At 35.0% G+C, this 19,313-nt stretch overlaps 1 protein-coding gene across 3 annotated transcripts in view; it reads left to right on the top strand.

Annotated features, from left to right (window-relative positions):
- ITGAV (integrin subunit alpha V) overlaps nucleotides 1-19,313 on the top strand; it is a 106,073-nt gene that overhangs the window by 48,255 nt on the left and 38,505 nt on the right. For 2 of the 3 annotated variants that reach the window (XM_068968096.1, XM_068968095.1), the window contains exons 3-12: nucleotides 905-996; nucleotides 3,863-3,977; nucleotides 8,698-8,759; nucleotides 10,674-10,719; nucleotides 13,643-13,768; nucleotides 14,655-14,699; nucleotides 15,433-15,476; nucleotides 15,565-15,621; nucleotides 18,096-18,148; nucleotides 18,555-18,757. In XM_068968096.1, the coding sequence (XP_068824197.1) occupies nucleotides 905-996; nucleotides 3,863-3,977; nucleotides 8,698-8,759; nucleotides 10,674-10,719; nucleotides 13,643-13,768; nucleotides 14,655-14,699; nucleotides 15,433-15,476; nucleotides 15,565-15,621; nucleotides 18,096-18,148; nucleotides 18,555-18,757 (843 nt within the window). The remainder of the gene's footprint in view (nucleotides 1-904; nucleotides 997-3,862; nucleotides 3,978-8,697; nucleotides 8,760-10,673; nucleotides 10,720-13,642; nucleotides 13,769-14,654; nucleotides 14,700-15,432; nucleotides 15,477-15,564; nucleotides 15,622-18,095; nucleotides 18,149-18,554; nucleotides 18,758-19,313) is intronic. The other variant, XM_068968097.1, reaches the window with a different exon arrangement.

The following is a 19,313-nucleotide window of genomic DNA, read 5'->3' as shown; positions in this document are numbered from 1 at the left end:
ATGGAATTGAATAACCATAAGCACTGTCTTAGAGAATAGATTTAATCAAACCTTTTGATGATATTTACATATTGGCTGGCATTCTTAAAGCTGACACTGGTCTGATATATCGCTCCAGTATAGTTGTTTAAATATATGTTTATAAGGAATGATTATTATAAGTAATTCTTAAGAGGAACAAACTAGTCTTTAAGAATAGTCTCTTTTGATACTTTATGCATTTATTTCTGTAATTTTTTTTCATTGAGCCAATCAAGAACTTTCTTGTAGAAAAGATTTTTATCTTTTTCTTTTAAAATCTATAGTGCTTTACGAGTACTTGGTATACTGGAAATAATTTTTTCAATAATGTAGGCTGAAAAATAAATGTTTGCATATAGTGTGCCAAATCTAATTCTTTTTCCTACCAGCCAAATAATGTCTCCTGGATTCTGACTCGTGGTATAATGTCATTCACAGGATCTTAGTCTTTTACTTTAGTCTTTAACTGCTGGTGTTCTGTAAAGGAGTTTCCTAGCCTTCTATTTTCAGAAATATCTTTATGCTGCAGAAAGAACTTTGGGGAATACAGAAAGTATTTAATAGTTAATTATCTTATAATTTAGCCACTGGAAAATTTCACTTATTGTGACTTTTACACATCTATATTATGATCATTGATAAGGCAAGTAACAAATCTGAGACACTTTCAAGTCATCTTGCATTTTATTTTTCTGATCAGTTGAAAGTATAAAGTATATAATGTTTTAAAGTATATGAAATAAGTAGCCAAATTTGATTAATCAGAGGCATGCTATTTGTAAACCTGCATTGAAATAAACTCTGTTATACAAAGAAAGCATATTTTGATTCTCACCCTCATGCTTTTAAAAAATGTTTTAAATTTTATTTTATTTTATTTTAGGCAACAGAGATTATGCCAAAGATGATCCATTGGAGTTTAAGTCTCATCAGTGGTTTGGAGCATCTGTGAGGTCAAAACAGGATAAAATTTTGGTAAGTTTTGCATATTTACTCACAGGTTAAGTTTAGTCAATTTATGTGAAAACACAGGAAGTTTTCTCTTGGAAAGCTGATAGTAAAATTCAGTGTGCTCAGGGGCACAGAGTATTCCGATAACATAGCTCTAATTACTTTGTCCACAAAGGTCCGTCTAGTCAAGGCTATGGCTTTTCCAGTAATGTATGGATGTGAGAGTTGGACTACAAAGAAAGCTGAGCACTGAAGAATTGATGCTTTTGAACTGTGGTGTTGGAGAAGACTCTTGAGAGTCCCTTGGACTGCAAGGAGATCCAGCCAGTCCATCCTAAAGGAGATCAGTCCTGGGTGTTCATTGGAAGGACTGATGTTGAAGCTGAAACTCCAGTACTTTGGCCACCTGATGTGAAGAGTTGACTCATTGGAAAAGACCCTGATTCTGGGAAAGATTGAGGGCAGGAAGCAAAGGGGACAACAGAGGATGAGCTGGCTGGATGGCATCACTGACTTGATGGACATGGGTTTGGGTGGACTCCGGGAGTTGGTGATGGACAGGGAGGCCTGGCGTGCTGCGGTTCATGTGGTCGCAGAGTCGGACACGACTGAGCAACCGAACTGAACTGAACCCCTTCTAAGGATTCCTTCTCTTTCACCCTTCTTAGATTGGGCTTTTGCTACTTTCACTGTCATTCCTACATTGGACATTTTTTCTGCCCCACTTGGTAGTTCCCCGGGAGTTTGTTTCTCTCCAGCAAGGTTTAGGAATAGAGTGGCTTTGATTACTCGAATGCCCTAGTACCTCCTTTCCTTAGAAGAAAACACCCTCACCTTTGCCTCATCTTCTGCTTTGCTACAGTCTCCTTCCTTTGCTCATCTTTTTGAAGACTTGTTGAAATGTTTTCTGTAGTAACTGTCTCCACTCTCTCACTTTCCTTCCTCTTCCCAGCCCTTCCTGTCTGGCCCAGGTAGGCATGGGCAAGGTCACTTTTGACTTTCAGGTCAAGAATATTTTTCTTGGCCCCTCAACACTATTCAGCAAGGTCCCTTGAGCCATACTTTTCTGAAATGCTTTTCTTTCCTTGGCTCCTGGGACTGTACTCTTCCAGTCTCCCCTCTCACCGCTTGCTCCTTTGCCGTCACCTTTAGTAGCTCTTCTTCTACTCATTTGCTGAATGTCGGGGTGTCTGAGCTTTGGTGTGGGCTCCTGTTTTCTTGAACTGTACCTTTTATCTAGCAGTTCCTAACCTATCCTGTGACTATGAATACGATCTGTGTATCATAATCCGCAAATCTACATCTCTAGCTCTTAATTGTTCTTGTATCTTTCAAGTTGTATTTCCAAACTGCCAATTTGGCATTTTCATTTGGATATCTCATTATTCCTCAAAATAAATGTGAACCGAAATAGAACTGTTACCCTCCATCATAAAGGAAAAACCGGGAAAGTAACTATTTCCATATAAAACATCCTCATCTTAAAAGCATGACTCTACCCCATTCCCCAGCAACCCCAGTCAGTTCTGCCTTCATCTTCCAGGATTCCACCCCTCAATAAATCATCATCTCCACTATTTCTCTCCTGTGCCAAGCCACCATCATTACTCTCCTGGGCCAGTGTAGTAGCACCTCTCACTTCTCTGCTTTGTCTCTTGCCCTAGCTACAACGCATTCTTTATAGAGGGACCAGACTGAACCAGAGCATTTCACTTTGCTGATTCAAACAGTTAAGCAGCTTTTCATCACTCTCAGAAAAAATATCTCCTGTTCATCCTGGCTTTCATCAGCATCTTCATGGTCCAGTCACTGGCTGCTGTCTCTTTGCCATCATCTCACTCCGTCTTGCATGTGCAGCTACACTGATTTTTTGATGCCTTCCATACCAAGTCATTTCAGTTACTTCCTTAGTGTTTGTTCCCTCTGCTTATGTGTAACTTACTGCTTTTCACTTGAGCTGGCTCCTTGTCAGTCTGATTTCAGCTCTACTTTCATTTCTTCAGAGAGCCCTTCCCTGTTTTAATTGGTGGTGTAGTATTTATTATTTTCTTTCTTTCCCATTGGATTGTGGGGCATCCAGGAAGGGTTTATTTAGGAAGTAATAGTTCAGTGGCACTTAGGAATGTGTCAAATCACAGTTAGAGGTGAGGGGAGGAGTTGAGAGTAGTGGCATTCTAGGCAGAAAGAGGTAGAGGGAAGCAAAAGTGCGCAGAAGTGGCAAATACTCCACCCTGGAAAGCAGATACATGTACAGAAGTAGTAGCAGTTGCTTACTTTCAGTTTTTTGGGTAAATAGAGCCCAGTATTGTTTGCGGTGTTTGTTTTAAAATGTTTTGCTTCAAAGGATACAGCAAATTTATTGATTTTTTTTTTTCCCCAGCAAATTGAATTGTTATACTTTGGTAGACTACTATGCTATTAAAACATGCATTCTACCACTTGACTTAGTGTTGCAATCTATAGCCCTGAAAGCAAAAAGGTTGTAGTTTATTTGGAAAGTAAATAAAATAAGTGCTTCAAATTCTTTTACTCCCTTCTTATTTGATAAATTATTTGTTTCATAGCTTAGAGATATGTTATTTAGTTTAAATATTGAGTTGGTCTGTGACCTTCAGTTTAGTACCTAAAATCAAAAAAATACTGCATGAAATAATGATGTTGCTAACTATATTGGAAAAAAACCCCCACAAAACCTAGACTGCATATACGGCCTTTAGAAGCATGTGAGAAGAGTACTTATAAAAATCTTTATCCACTACTTTGATAAGGAATTTAAGAGTATAGGTTTGATTAATTTTTGTTAATGCTTATAAAAGAATGTTATATATTGTCTGAAACACTAATTTTTTTCAGAAAATGTTTATGCATGGACTCCCCTATTTGATTCCAGGCCTGTGCCCCACTGTATCACTGGAGGACTGAAATGAAGCAGGAAAGAGAGCCCGTGGGAACATGCTTCCTTCAGGATGGAACAAAGACTGTTGAGTATGCTCCATGCAGATCAAGTATGTGTTGGAAGTTGTACTAGCTTTTACCGAGAGGATTGGGAAGCCTAGGCTGTTAAAAATGTGTGTGTATGTATGTGTTAAAATTTGTAAACATACCATGATGTTTGAGAGGGCAAAATGAAAGCAGTTTTATTAATGAAAGAAATGTCAAATATACAGTCAACAGGCTTATCTTTTCTTCCTAAGAACTGTTGTTTTGCTTTTCTTTGATCAGTAACAATTAACATTTGATTTTGGAAACCTGCATTTTTAGTCACTATTAGTCAAAAGGTGCTCCCTTAAACTTCTCTATCAGAGATGCAGGCCCCACAGCTAACAATTCTGATTTAGCAGGTCTAGATCAGGCCTGGCTACCTGCATTTTTAACAAACTCTACGAGGTAATTCTGATGGAAACCAGACTTTGAGAACTTACAGCTTTATATTAATAATGATGTTAAAAGTAAAAAAAAAAAATTATATCTTAAGAAGCCAGATTTTTTATAGGAAGATAGAACCCTGGGCTCAAGAGTCAGAGTCTGAATGTCCTTGCTTTAATCAGTCTCTCTGTCAGTCTGTTAACTAGACTCACTCCTCTTGATGATCTAAAAGACCTCACCCTGTTCTCTAATATTATTTGAAATTTCCAGTGAAATTTATATTGTGACTGAAGATGAGTTTGAAGCGTTTATAATTTTAATGATGCTTTCCAAACACTGTATGTTTTTTCCTTCTTGGAGATTGCAATGCTTTTGATTCTTCACCATCATTGAGTTGGCCACCACCCCAGATCTTCATATCAGAAACATAAAAATATCTTACTGAAATGCAGTATGGTGTTTATACCTGGAGCACTTTTTAGGCCTTTACTCTTTCTGCTTCACTGGTGGCTAGGCAGTGTAGTAGAGAGAATTAATAACAAAAGCACATGTAAGATTCTTACTGCTAGACTCTTTTTTTCCCTTGTCAGGCGATTTCTGACATCTGGTCAAAGGATCAACTTAGTCTTCAAAATTCTAAGCAGTTGAACCTCTGAGAAGCTGCAAATCATTTTACTAAATGCTTGTTTTCTTGGCCTACTGCCTTGGTCCCACTTTTGTAAGTGGGAGGTAAACATGAGAAGAATGATATGTATTCAGAGCCACGCTGTTTATTATGGGAGGGCAGGAGGCACACAGTGCGTGGGATGGAGGGAATGGGCAGCTTTATCCTCAGCTCCTGACACCATCTGCGTCACCACCTTTTGTTGGTGTTTTGGTCATGGTGCTGATTCTCTGGTGGTGTGTGGAAAATGTGAGGACTAAATTTGTGTTTTTAATTTTTGTATTGCAAAAATATTCCTATTATGAAAAGATAATTTTGTTGCTCTCAAGGATGAACTAACCATTGTGTGCCATACTTGTAACTTAATGTTTATGTGGTGAGCACACCTGTACAATCATCCTTATTCTCCTCTGATACATGTGGAAACTGAGATCTAGACAATTGAAGTCACAGTTTTTTCCTGCATGTTATGATGCTGAGTGATCTAATGAGGATATAAACCCAGGTCCATCTTATTCCGAAGGAACCTTTTCCCTGTATTATTAGCAATAGGAAATGTTTTCGATTTCAATTGCCTTTGTACGAAGCACAGCTTTTCTATAGAGAGTACATTCTGCTTTCACAAGTGCAAGTTTGGATTAATTCCTGATGTAAGAGGACAAGAAACCTTCTGAAAACAAGCATTCTAATGATGATGGTCCCTTGAGGATATACTGCGATGTTTGGCTAGGATTTTTCGTCATTTTGCCTCTTCGCGAATGACCAGTTCTTTTCTTAACATGTATTTAAAGGATTAAGACTGTTTGCATGATGTAGCTGCTGCATAGTGCCTTCACTTATTTGGTTTAAGCACAGACATTTTAAACTTATTTTCCAAAGCATTTAACATCCAAATCAGGTCAGCAAACTATGACTTGTGAGCCTGTTTTTGTAAATAAAGTTTGACTAGAACATAACCACACCCATTTGTTCACATGCTATTAATATCTACAATGGGAGAGTTGAATTCTTGCCACAGAGGCTGTCTAGCCCCTAAGCCTGAAACATTTATTACCTGGCCCTTTACCGATAATAATACCTCAAGTATGAGAAAAAGCAGAGAAAAATCTCAAAAAAAAAAAATCAAAATGAATGCCTTCTTCCTAGTAAGTCTGGCTTTCAGTATCTCTTGATCATTGTATGTACTTTTGGGCTCAACCTTTGAAATATTAAGCTACATGCAGGCCTAAAGTACAAAAGGCAAACTGCCCAGAGGAACACACTCAAGAGTGGGAATCTGAGAACTTGGGTTGTATTCTTATCTGCTTATCTACAGTCATGGGTAATTGATCATTGATAAAACACTGATTTAGACAAAAGACTTCAGAGGCAATTTTTGTAGTTTATGGCTTCTTCATACTTCAATAAATTATGTAACCTAGCCCCATGACTGATTTTACATGGGAATGCCAGTTTTGTAAGGCTACACTGCCAACTTCTTGATAATGCTTGTCTTGGTGTGGTGGTAGTTTGTGGGTTGTTGTTGTTGTTGGTCATTTGTTTGTTTATTTACTTTTGTTTTTATTGTGACCTGTGTGAATTTATGGAACCTTACTCTCTGTAAAAATTTACCTTATTACTGATTATGTTTGCTTTTGGCTTTTCATTATTATATCTATGACCATTCTTGGGCATTGCACAAAAGGCTGAATGTCTTTCTGTTCTAAAAGTGCCTGAACCACAAATCATATGATTTAAATAGTCTTTCAGCTTCATGCTCAGACTGAGTCTTTGTTCTTTCTACTTTCTGATGATAATATTATTTGCACATGGATTTTTCTCAGGTATCATTTCTAGTTTTCTTTTTCTTCCCCTTGATGGTTGCTTGGGAACACTGCTGGTTCGAGATACTGTAGCTTAATGGTATAGACACTCTTCACCTCAGATCCACTCTCTTTTATTTACTAGCAGGTTTGCCATGGTTAAATTCCTTAATTTCTGTGAGCCTTAGTTTCCTTAGATGTAAGTTGTGAATAATAATAGTATCTCTCATAGAATAGGGCTACTGTTATTCTCATAGAATTTTGCTATGTAAATTCGAAAAGAATTTAAGTGCTTTATACAGTACTGGACTCACACTAAGGGCTTAATAAACATTAGCTGCTCTTACTATCATGATCAGTAACATTAAATATAATATTGTCAGGCTTAGCAATTAGGAAAAATATTAACTGTCCATACAAATAAAAACAAAAGCCTTCCCTGAAATAGATTATAGTCAACAGAAAATTCTTTACATTTGCACTATTTAACATGTACCTGTTAAATTTTTAAAGGACAGTAATGTTTTCTAGTTGGATGTTCTGGGAAACCAAATAAAGTAGATAACTGTACAGTAAGATAATCGAAAAAGGATGTCTTTATAAATAGCTTAAAAGAGTTCCCCAGATGCAACTCGAATAAAGGAAATAAAAGGCTGACTTGAGGTCAGAGCAGAATTGCTTACTATGATTCACTAGATGCTGGAAACCCCAGCCTTACATTTTCCCATTCCCTCCTGGTTAGAAAAATTTACATTGGGGGAGCATTATACTCTTGAGGCTATTTTCTGAAATAATTTCTAAATTTAGATAGTAAGTGTGTAATCTTAGGGCAGTTCCCAGGTTTTAAAAATGGGTTCAAAAATTTTGATGGGAGTATTTGACAAAAATTCTTGCGAGCTGTCCTTATGACTAAAAGTAGATATTTTTGGTTACTGTATTTGGGTGGCAAATACAGGAATATTATATCATAATTATTTAGATATAGTGTGCATTGACTACAATAATTCCTTGATGACTAAAGATAGCTGTATTTCATTGCTCTTACTATCCTCAAAATAAAACAAGGAAAAGACTTGCTCACTGTTACCTCTGTTCTAGGTACAGTATTAGTCGTGATTAGAACTAATTTAAATTAATTGGCTAATTGTTCCCTTTTGTGAGAACTATAGGAAAAGGGGTAATTGTAAAAGAGTAAAACAGTTGAGTCTGTCATCATTTGGAAAATACTTGAAAGTGTCATGTTTTTAAAAGTTGGCTTTCTAAATGTGTTTTAAGGGTATATTTTGCTCTTTGCAGAAAATTCAACTAGGTCATCTTCCAAAATTCTGAACTATGTTTTTTTCAGATTTGTTGTTGGCTATAAATGTATTGGAATGCAGGTATCTGCTTATTAGTCTTCATAATAACTTAGCAAAGACCTAGCAACTGTAGGGGAATAATAGTAAGAATTAGAAATTTCAGATTGGAGTTTTTAACTCAAGGATCATGACTCATCATTGTTAAATGAAATCAAATGGGTCATAACCAGTTTTTTAAAAGGTGGAATGAAATACAATGTGTGTATGTTGGGTTGTGTGAGCTATGATATAAACTATAATCTTTCTGTATAAAAATAAAGTTTGAAATCCACTATCTTAGGTGATCTTTCTGCCCCTTGCTGACTGGTCTAGTTACTTTCATCTCTCTGTGTTGCCATTTCTGATGAATGGGTGTTGATAAACATGAATACTAACTTTTTAAGAATGTGTTAATAACCCATTAAGAGCCTGAATGAATGAACACTCTCAGAGACTAGTACATTATCTTACAGTGATATCAGATTTTTCTCATGTTTTGTTTTGTGTTGTTTGTTTGTTTTTGGGTTTGTGTATATTTCCAATCTTTTTATTTTAGAAAATATTGATGCTGATGGACAGGGATTTTGTCAAGGAGGATTCAGCATTGATTTTACTAAAGTAAGTTCTCATTTAAGACTGAATGAGATTCAGATCTACCCTGTTATCTAAACCGTGGTTAAAAATTAATGGATAATACTTCATATTCTTTGTAACTGTTTTATGGAAACATCTAATAAAAATTACCCGTGCATTTGATATCCTCTGCTTGATACTATTCTTTCCCTAGGAGACATTGCTTATTTGAAATATTCATCAGAATGGGAATGGAAAATAGTAGAAAATCTCTGTAGCAGAAGACAGCTATTATGACTTAATATTAAAATTTCCAGTTGGATAGATTTACAGACTGTTTTTTTAAAGCTTTCTATTTTTGCCTGAAATTGAGTTTTCATAAAAGCTATGAATGGGCACTTTTTACAAATCAGGGTTTAGTTACAAAAAAAGTTGAAAAACATGCATGTTTGTCATCTATTATATGCCTATGGGCAATAAATAAAGATGAAGCAGTTTAATTACTGTAAGAAATCTCATATATAGGGCTTTATGTATTTTTAACTAGGTTGATATGCTCTCTAGAGTTGATAATTTTTCATCATTTTTTTAAAAATAAGAATTCCATGTATATTTTCAAAGGAAATTTTTCTTAAATATTTTATATAATTTACTTTTGTCTTTGTGTGGTTTTTTGTGGGATATATGAACATTTTGAATAACAAATTGAGAAAATCTAATTACTCCTAGAGAAGTCTCAAAAACACATTGCTTGATTAAAAGTAGAGCTTTCTTAGAAAACTTAATATGACTTAGAAAATGCAAGCAAAAGTGCCTTAAATTTACTAAAAGCACAGAAACTAAAATCATGATTCAGAGAAACTAATAAAGCATTTTCTTATTTTTGTAAATTTATATTTTTAATCTTAAAATTAGGAACTAATAATTTTAGTTAACTTTCTTTATCAAGCAGTTAATTTTAATTCACTCAATTTGAAATTCATAATTCAAAATTTATTCATAATTACTCATAATTTAAAATTTAAGGAAGCAGAATAAAGAGAGGTAAAGTATATTAACACATAAAAGGTTTCAGCTTAGATGCTGTATTTTTAAATAAATGTATTAAAAACAAGAAGTGTTCATATTTTCTGTACTTACACCAATACAACTATGACCCCAGAAATATTCCCATACCATGAATAGTCATTGCTAAATTAATTGATCTCTTCAACTCATTTCTGAAAAGTGATGTCATTTTAAAGCAGACAACTTAGAAATATCTTTTACATAGCCAAGGCAGGAGATTGTTGAAAGCTTCAAAGCTATATGTGTATTTGGAGAGAGAAAGTTTTTCTCTTTTCTCCAGTGAGAAGAAATTTTAAAAATAAGCTCAAAACACTAACTACCTTGAATTAGATACTTATAATTTGTTACAGATATAAGAAATGCTAGTCAAGTGTAATTTGTATACATAAGATACCTGAAAAATGTACCCTCAAACCTCACTCCTGTTTAGATCTACATGACACTAAAAATTTTGCTTTAGCTTGAAAAGAATTTAATGATTATTAGAAAGGAAATTTGTCAGTGTAGTCACAAATGTAATAAAATTAAGGAGTGACTTTTCTTCTTACTGTAACTAATAATACTTTGCTGACAGTACTTCATACCAAGTGTGTGAAGCAGCCAATATCTACAGAATCTGTATGTGTGTGTGTATATATATATATATATTTTTCATATATTAAATGAATATAGGCTTCCTTTTTGATACTTATTGTATTGTGTTTTAGAAAAGGTACAGTTAAAAATATGGAATCAGCTGGGTTTCAGATTTATGATTTTGTTTGCTTTAATGTATATGCATATGTATGTCATACATACATGAATATGTAGCTTTTACGTTTATTACATTGTTCTCAGTTTTTTTTAAAGCTATCTGTTTTAAAATATATCTTTTTGTTTGATTTAATCTAGGCTGACAGAGTACTTCTTGGTGGTCCTGGTAGTTTTTATTGGCAAGGTAGGTTAATTTTTTAAAAATTACCCAATAATGACTTCAGACTCATCTGGCTTATCATGTACCTTTGAGACTTTTCAAATTATTTAAAAGAAAGAAATGAAAAAATTAAATTTAAATGTATAACCACTATCTATATATAATTTTTTTAAAAAGGACTGTAGCATCATATATAATAAGGTATATGTAAACTATATGACATAATATATAACATATGCATTTCTAGTAGAAAATAAACTAAATATTTTAAAAGTAAATTATAAAGTAATTTAAAGTAATTAATTTTTATTGCTTAATACTTCATCTCTGTACTTTAGAGGAAATGATATAATTAATCATTAGGAAGTATGAGGAGCTGTAGGTAAATTGTGACCTTCCAAAAGCTCATGGTTTTAAAATTAATATGCACATTAGAATATTGAGATGGTTATTTTCTCATTAATCACTGACATCAAGAATGATTTCTTTGTATTTAGGAAGTTGTAAAAATAGAGGATCTTATTAAGTTTCAAAAGAATATATTAAATTAGCATCAGTGATTGAAGTAAAAATCTGCATTTAGTCATTTCCAGAGGATTAATAAAATTACCATTTGAACAAATGTATAACAGATCATTATTTTCTTATACTTTGAAAATTGGTAACTATATCTGCTTATTTGATTTATGTTTCATTTATAATTAGAAACATAATTATTTATTTAGTCAATATATTCATATGTTTATCTTCTGCTAGAAAGTACCATTTACCAAATCAAAGCTTTTTTGTTTATTGCTATTCTGTTATTCAAGCACTCAATATTTGGAAGATCTGGAAAATCTCTGACTATATTGATTTGCAAGTACTTTCTGATTCTGAATTTTACTTCTGTATTCTGCACTGTGCTTTCTTTACTTGTTTCCTTGTGGGAAAACCTGTGCTTTTGCTTTATAGAAAAGGAACTAAAGAAAGAGATTTGCTGAAGAAAAGGTGGAAGGAAAATAAGGAATGAAAAGTGGGAATAAGTGAGAAATTGGAAGGGATGGCAAAGGAGAAAAAGAAAAATCAGGCAAAGAGGATCAGTATGAGACATATTAACTAAAACTGAGAAATTTGAATTTCTGTGAATTATACCTCTATTGGAAGATAAAATGATGTAGGAAAATTATACTTGCGTTTTGCAGCCTTACAATAAAAATGAAAATAGCAGTTCTAATTATATGTAAGAAAATATATATTAATGCTTTCTAGTTAGCTATAAAACATGGGTTTATCTTCCTCTTTGCTGCTAGGTATATCATTCAGTGGAAGAGAAGGAAGTATCTCGTGGGCATGTGTGGGAACCAAAGATGGATTTTGTGATTCTCAGTCAGGACTCTTTAACTCTGCCTTTTTAAGAGACACAATTGTGAACATATTTAAATTACTTGTTCTTTTAATACTTTGAGTATTGCATAATGCAGGCATTCCTGTTTACTATAAATTAGCACAGATACAGATACTATTGATTTATTATAAGTGGTATATAATATGTTACTAAAAACTCAGTGACTGGGCAGAGAATATTTTGTTTTAGTAAGATTAAAATCAACATGTTTCACTGGGGATACATAAGATGTTAGGATGAATTTCCCCATAAATCTCAGAATTGTCTCTGTAAGAATAGAGAAAATGATAATGATGTTTTATTCCAAAGACATGATAAATTTTCCTGTGTTCTTTGATTCAACAAATATTTAAGGAATCCCTCCTATGTGTTAGATACCATTTAGGCAAGTGACTTCCCTGGTGGCTCAGACGGTAAAGCGTCTGTCTACAATGCGGGAAACCCGGGTTCGAACCCTGGTTTGAGAAGATCCCCTGGAGAAGGAACTGGCAATCCACTCCAGTACTATTGCCTGAAAAATTCCATGGACAGAGGAGCCTGGCAGGCTGCAGTCTATGGGGTCGCAAAGAGTCGGACACGACTGAGCAACTTCACTTCAGGCAAGACGATAGGATTCCCCAGTTGCTCAAGCAGTAAAGAATCCGCCTGCAATGCAGATGTGGGTTTGATTCCTGGGTTGAGAATATTCCCTGGAGAAGGAAATGGCAACCCACTCGAGTGTTCTTGCCTGGAAAACCATGGATAGAGGAGTCTGGTGGGCTGCAGTCCATGGGGTCACAAAGAGTCAAGACACAACTAAACACACACACACGCAGTCAAAGATAATAAATTAGTGATCCAGACAGAAAGTGTTCGGCCCTACAAATTCTGCGTATGTGACGGGAAAAATTGGAACCAGATTGATAATCTTTAGCTATTATGATTTTCTTTCTGAAATAGCAGAAATGAAGAGATTGTTTTCCATATGTTACAGAGATGGCATTGGATAAATCAAACAGCCTTTCTTGGGGACAAGGAGGCAGTCTGATTTTTACATAGGTATCTGGCTTTCTTGTGTACTTGATAACAAGGTTGTGAAGAAAATGCAATCGCTCATTCAGGCTGCTTCATAAAGATGTCCAAATAGCTCATTAAGAAAAATGAGTTTAACCAATTATTATTAAAGTAAAAATAATTTCAGTAGATTTTTCAAGTTCTAATTTGAAATTTGGTTGGGAAACAATCCTTGATTTTATGATTCTATTTATTTAACATTGACTTGTTAGTGAATTAAAACAAATTCTGCATTTATAAATTTTTGCTTTTTAGCAGAGACTAACTTTAAGTACTAGCCTTGAATAGAAATAATTGTGACTTAAAAATAATCAAATTTCAGATTTAGGATCATGAGTTATTTAAGGCTAATAAGCAGAAAGATTTATGTCTAATCTATTTTCTTTCATGCAGGTGCTATCCATCATTTCCATCATAAGGTTCTGCTAGAAAATTGTCAATTATTTTATATATTGTTTTCAAGGCAGCTCATTTTAAATTATAATTTATTTTATGTATTTCTTTCAGGTCAACTCATTTCTGATCAAGTAGCAGAAATTGTATCTAAATATGACCCCAAAGTTTACAGCATCAAGTATAATAACCAGTTAGCAACTCGGACTGCACAAGCTATTTTTGATGACAGTTATTTGGGTAGGTAAAATCGAAATATGGATTCACTTTCTGGTATTGCGGTAGATTTGTCCTATATTTATATTTGCATATGCTGCTTTCAGTAGAAAAATCTTTTAGTGAAACAGATTAAGATTTTCTTAAAATATAAGGAGCATATAATTTCAAATTGTTATTGAGTACCTAGATTATGTTGTATTTCAGTAGCTGAAGTGTAAGAGCATGATTATTTACACAGTGATATTAATAATGGATAGTCTTTAAGATGTGCTTGCTGCATTCTGGATGTTGTTCTAAGAGCTTTATCTGTAATAACTCATTTAATCCTCACAAGTCTCTGACAGTGTACTGTTATTACTCCCATTTTATAGATAAAGATACTGAGGCACAGAGAGGCAAAATTAAGTCTGAAGTCTTTGCCTAAAGTCCTTCACTTACAACTTTGCTTTTCTCAGATTCCAACCCAAGCAGTCTGGTTATTGAACTTCTGTTCACTATGTTAAACTACAGTTTTGGTTTAGGATTTATTAACTTTTGTTCTAAGTTTCTCTTATTCATTAAACCAAGTATACATGACAGAAATAGTATTTTGCTGATTGAGAAAATCTGTTGTTTGTTACTCCTTTACGGCAAATTGCAAATTTGCCCTGTTTTTAACTGACTCCTTTGTAAAGTTGATAAAACTGTCTTATATTTCTAACAGAGATATACTATTTGAGTGTTTAGCGCCATTATTTTCTTCAAGTTTCATTTATCATACACATGTGAACCCATTTCTCCTAGAGGACAAAATATTACATAATTAAAGGAATTAGTTGAAGGTATTTTCCAGGAAAGCTTAGTTTGCAAATAAGTTGAAGATAATCAGTTCTGCCCTGATGGTGTTTTACCTTTGGTGCCTCTTTAGGTTACTCAGTGGCCGTCGGAGATTTCAACGGTGATGGCATAGATGGTACGATGTGCTTGAACTAGATTTAATCCTCTTTAAAAGATTTAGACTAAGCATTTGAAACAGGTGGCACGGAAAAATTTCAGCAATTAAAGAGTTTTGAAACTGAACTTGGTCCATGGTAAACTTCTTTTAGCCAGCCAAGGGAGCTGAGAGCCTCAGCGACCTCTGTCTGCTCTCACTTCCAGCTGTTTCTTCACCTCTTTCCTTCTTATGTGCGGTGGGTTCAGTTCTCTTGGGGAGGCACAGTTTAATAGTTTCTGCTTTCTTTGGACACATCATCTGTAACTTTCTGAGCTCTGTCTATAGCCCATCTTCTCTTTGTCTGTCTTCAGAGCTCAGTCTTGGGAGCCTAGACTAAGCCTGATTTGATCATGTTTCTGAATCATTGCAGCCTCAGCCCTGTTTCACTTGGCTCTGGATTTTTTTTATTACTGTATGTACAGCTTTTCTTCATCCTTAAGCCCTTTTCTCTTGCCTGCTCTCTTTTACAAGATGATAAATACCTTGAGGGCACACATGCATTTATTTGAAGTCTTTAAGAATCTTTCCATATTTTGTAAAGATTTGATTTTGTGGTTAAAATCAGTGCTTGGGTCATTTATTATGGAATCCCAAGTTTTTAAGATCTCATACTGTCTACTGAAATAACAAAACTTAAAGCTGTTTGACATAGCCACTTACTGCTGGAGTTGCCAGTATTGGTCTTGTAAATAAGTAATTTTTTTCTTTTCAGACTTTGTTTCAGGAGTTCCAAGAGCAGCGAGGACTTTGGGAATGGTAGGAAACTTAAAAGGTGTTTTCTAAAAAATCTCCAGGTTATTTCATATTTTACTCTGTTTCATATGCTTTTGTTTTTCTTGCACAGGTTTATATTTATGATGGGAAAAACATGTCCTCCTTACACAATTTTACTGGTGAACAGGTATGCTTTGAAGTGTTGTGGGTTTTTTTTTTTTCCCACTTAACATTTTGACACCAACACTTCCTACTATCTTTAACAACTTTTCTTGGTAATATTCTGATGGTTTAATATTCAATATACAGTAACTATTGGTTTAATAGTGGATATTATAAATATATGAAATAGGCTTTAAATATTTCACCTTTGTTTTAACCGGAGTAATTTATTTAAGCAAAGCCTTTTGTAATTGTTTTAATAGTTTTTAAAAAAGGAAATATAAAATCCAATTGAACACATACAAAACTAAAAAATTTCCTTTTTATTTGCTAATAACATTAAATTCCCTTTTAAAGAATGATCTATGCTTCTTTTTTAAAGAATGATCTCTCTAAAGAATGACCTTTTAATTTTATTAGATGTAAAACAAAGCATGGCCAAGATGTGTTTACTATAGAAATTACAAATAAACTTCATTTGTACTACATGAACTACAACATTCTTCAATTACTAATTAGTACTTTTAAGTACTAGACATTCTCTATAATTATGGGCATTTTACAATATTCTGTATTATTGTACGTCTCAAAGAATGAAATGGTAAGTTAGTATAGGTATACCATGTTTTACTGCATTTCATTATTAATACATTTCATAGTTTCTGCTTGTTTTTTTTACAAACAAAGTTTGTGACAACCCTGAGTTGTCAGATGATGTTAGTATTTTTTAGTGATAAAGTGTTTCAAAATGAAGATATATACCTTGTGTTTTTTAGACATAATGATATACACTTACAGACTATAGTAAGGTATAAATGTTAAATGTACGGGAAACCAAAAAATTTGTGTGACTCACTTTATTGCTCTGTTCAACCTGCTGCAGTGATCTGGTCTGGAACTGAACTTATAGCATCTCCGAGGTGTACCTGTAACGATAAAGGAAAACCTAATCAGTAGTAGAAAAAAGCATCTCCTAGTTTGCACATCTAGGATTCAAGCTCACTTGTTGTTCAGTTGAGACTGTTTGGCTTTGCGAGAGGATTGATAGGCTGGGAAACTAGACTCGAGGTCCCCAGGAACGTCCCGTTTGTGTGGCCGTCAGGGTTGACATGTGTGGTTGTCAGGTGTTAGGGCTGTGGCGGGGGCGGCCCTCCCTTCGTGCTATCGTGGCTTCTTGTCCTCAAGCAGCTTCTGCTGTTGGGTGCCCATGTGTGTCTCTGAGTCTTATACTTGGTCCTTGATGCTTTCTCTTTGTCCTCAGCTCTTTTGTGGAGAAAAGCAGGGTTTGCATTAGGACTGACCTGGGCTCTCACTGCTGAGTCTTATTGCATTGGATATGGTGTTTACCATTGTCAATCTGACGGCTTATGTATAAAAATAAGGATCCTGGTAGCTTCCTTATGGGGACGTGGTGAAAATCCAAGGGAAACACTTCAGTGATAATAACGTAGGACAAGACTTCTCAGTCAGTGACATCCTTTCTTTGCAGTTTCAGGCCCAGTAACCTGAGAGACCACAATCCAAGAGTAGTATTCTGTTAAATTCCAGCCAGCACTTTGCCACGGTACCCCTAATACAGTGCACTTTATTACACATGTTCTGACCTTGTGATTCAACACAGACTTTGTCTTTCATTTTCTCAGTTACGCTGTATAAATTCAAAATAGATTAACCTGGGAATCTCCCATACTGTTCCCTCCTGATAGCTTAGCTAATCGAATTTTGGAAGATTTACTAACTTTACGGTTTTTGGTTTGTTGACTCATCTTTCACTTTGGTTCATCTTTAGTCTGTCACCACTCCTAGTTTTGTTTTGTATGTTGGACTCTCTTTAGAACTTTTTTTTTCACATGTATTTCCAGCCAGACTGCTCTGTCTGTGATGGCCAGCAGTCTCCTGTGGTGAGGAGAGGACATTCCTTCCCTGCAAAACAAGCCCATGATAAACCCAAGCACATTTGTACTATGTGCAATTTAAAAGCAAAACCACTGGCACATAATTGATTGAGATGTGAAACAAAAAGGAACTCCATTCTGTGTCTTTCTTTTGAGTTGTAGTGGTTTCACATAGGAAGAACCATTTATGACCTATTAGAAAGTAGTATTTATTATTTCTACTGCGTCGGCATCATTTATAACTTCTTGTGGACAGTTGAAATGTCTTGCCTGTCTTTCTGGTAGTGTGTCTGGTGTCTTTGGGTAAGTAGAGAGGGCAGGAGATAGGAGGTGGAGCCTCAGGAGGAGCCTTGATTGTACTTGTGAATGGCATGTGCTGAAGACACTGAAATGTCTTGCAAGATACATTGCTGTCTTGCCAGTAAATCTAGGAAAGGACTGACGGTTATTGTTTTGGTAGAATAAACAAAAGAAGAAACTTAGATTGAAGCACTATATGCAGAGAAAAAAGTAATCCTTTCTATTTGGTAAATACACAACAAATATTAATTTTCTAAATTAGTTGGATGAAATGTAAACATTTCATTTTCATCTCGTTATCCAGATGGCTGCATATTTTGGATTTTCTGTCGCTGCCACTGACATTAATGGGGATGAGTAAGTTTTAAAAAATGTTTCCAGAAACAGTTTTCCTCTCGTGTTTATGAATGCTTTACTAAAACTAAACATTTTTCCTTCTGTTTCTCTGTCTCCTTCCCGCTAATCTTCCTATTTAAGGAACCAATTTGATGCAACCTTAATCACGAATACTAGAAAACCTTTATGTTGTTAATAATTCCTTTCAATAGCTTTTATAGTATGAAGGAATAAAATAATCTTATGAATTACTCATAGTTTCTTAAAAGAACTGAAGGAAGGTTTGAATTAGAAATGGTCATTTCAACTGTGGCCTTAAGAGAGGTAGAAAGAGGAAAACTTGAGTTTCAACTAATAAAGAAAATGATTATTAATAGTCACGTGCTGTTTGATCTTGCTCTTGGTGAAAACGATTCTGTTCTTTTAGTTATGCAGATGTCTTTATCGGCGCACCTCTCTTCATGGATCGCGGTTCTGATGGCAAACTCCAGGAGGTGGGGCAGGTCTCGGTGGCTCTGCAGAAAGCTTCGGGAGACTTCCAGACCATCAAGCTGAATGGTTTTGAGGTCTTTGCAAGGTTCGGCAGCGCCATAGCCCCTTTGGGAGATCTAGACCAGGATGGCTTCAATGGTAAGGAGTGTGAGGAGCCGAAGGTCCCTGATTTTCTGTGGCCACCTGCAAAAGTCCTATACCCTATTTATAGAAGCTCACACGAGCAAACCTCCTTCCTGGAAGGAAGGATTTGAGTGACACACTAGGTTCAACTACAGGTTATTCATTTCCCTTAAAAATCAGAGGGGAATTTTCAAAAACTGACTCTCATGAGTTATTACACATGCAGCTCAAATTAGAGCATCAGAGTGGTTAATTTTTGAAAGGCACTTGCATTCCCAGGGAGCCCAGTGTGAGCTGGTGATTTTTTGCGTCTATTTTTTGCTTAGCGGCAGTGCCCTCTGCTGTCCATTTGGATACAAGTGTAAAAAATGCTCCCAGACCTATTGTCAAGGCAGTGCTGACTCTAATGCCTCCTTCAAAGGTATGATTTGATACTAATATTTTTAAAGCCATAATTTTGTTGTAGCTATCCAGAATATTCTGAGGGAGGTTGTATCTCCCTTCACAGGGACAGATAAAAAGATATACATTCACTTTTATAACAGTCCTACTTAATAATTTAATTAATAGC

The sequence above is a fragment of the Capricornis sumatraensis genome, chromosome 3 (assembly GCF_032405125.1).
Source record: "Capricornis sumatraensis isolate serow.1 chromosome 3, serow.2, whole genome shotgun sequence".
Lineage (NCBI taxonomy): Eukaryota > Metazoa > Chordata > Mammalia > Artiodactyla > Bovidae > Capricornis > Capricornis sumatraensis.
Note: the sequence above shows the minus strand (reverse complement) of the source record. Positions and strands in the feature narration are given on the sequence as shown.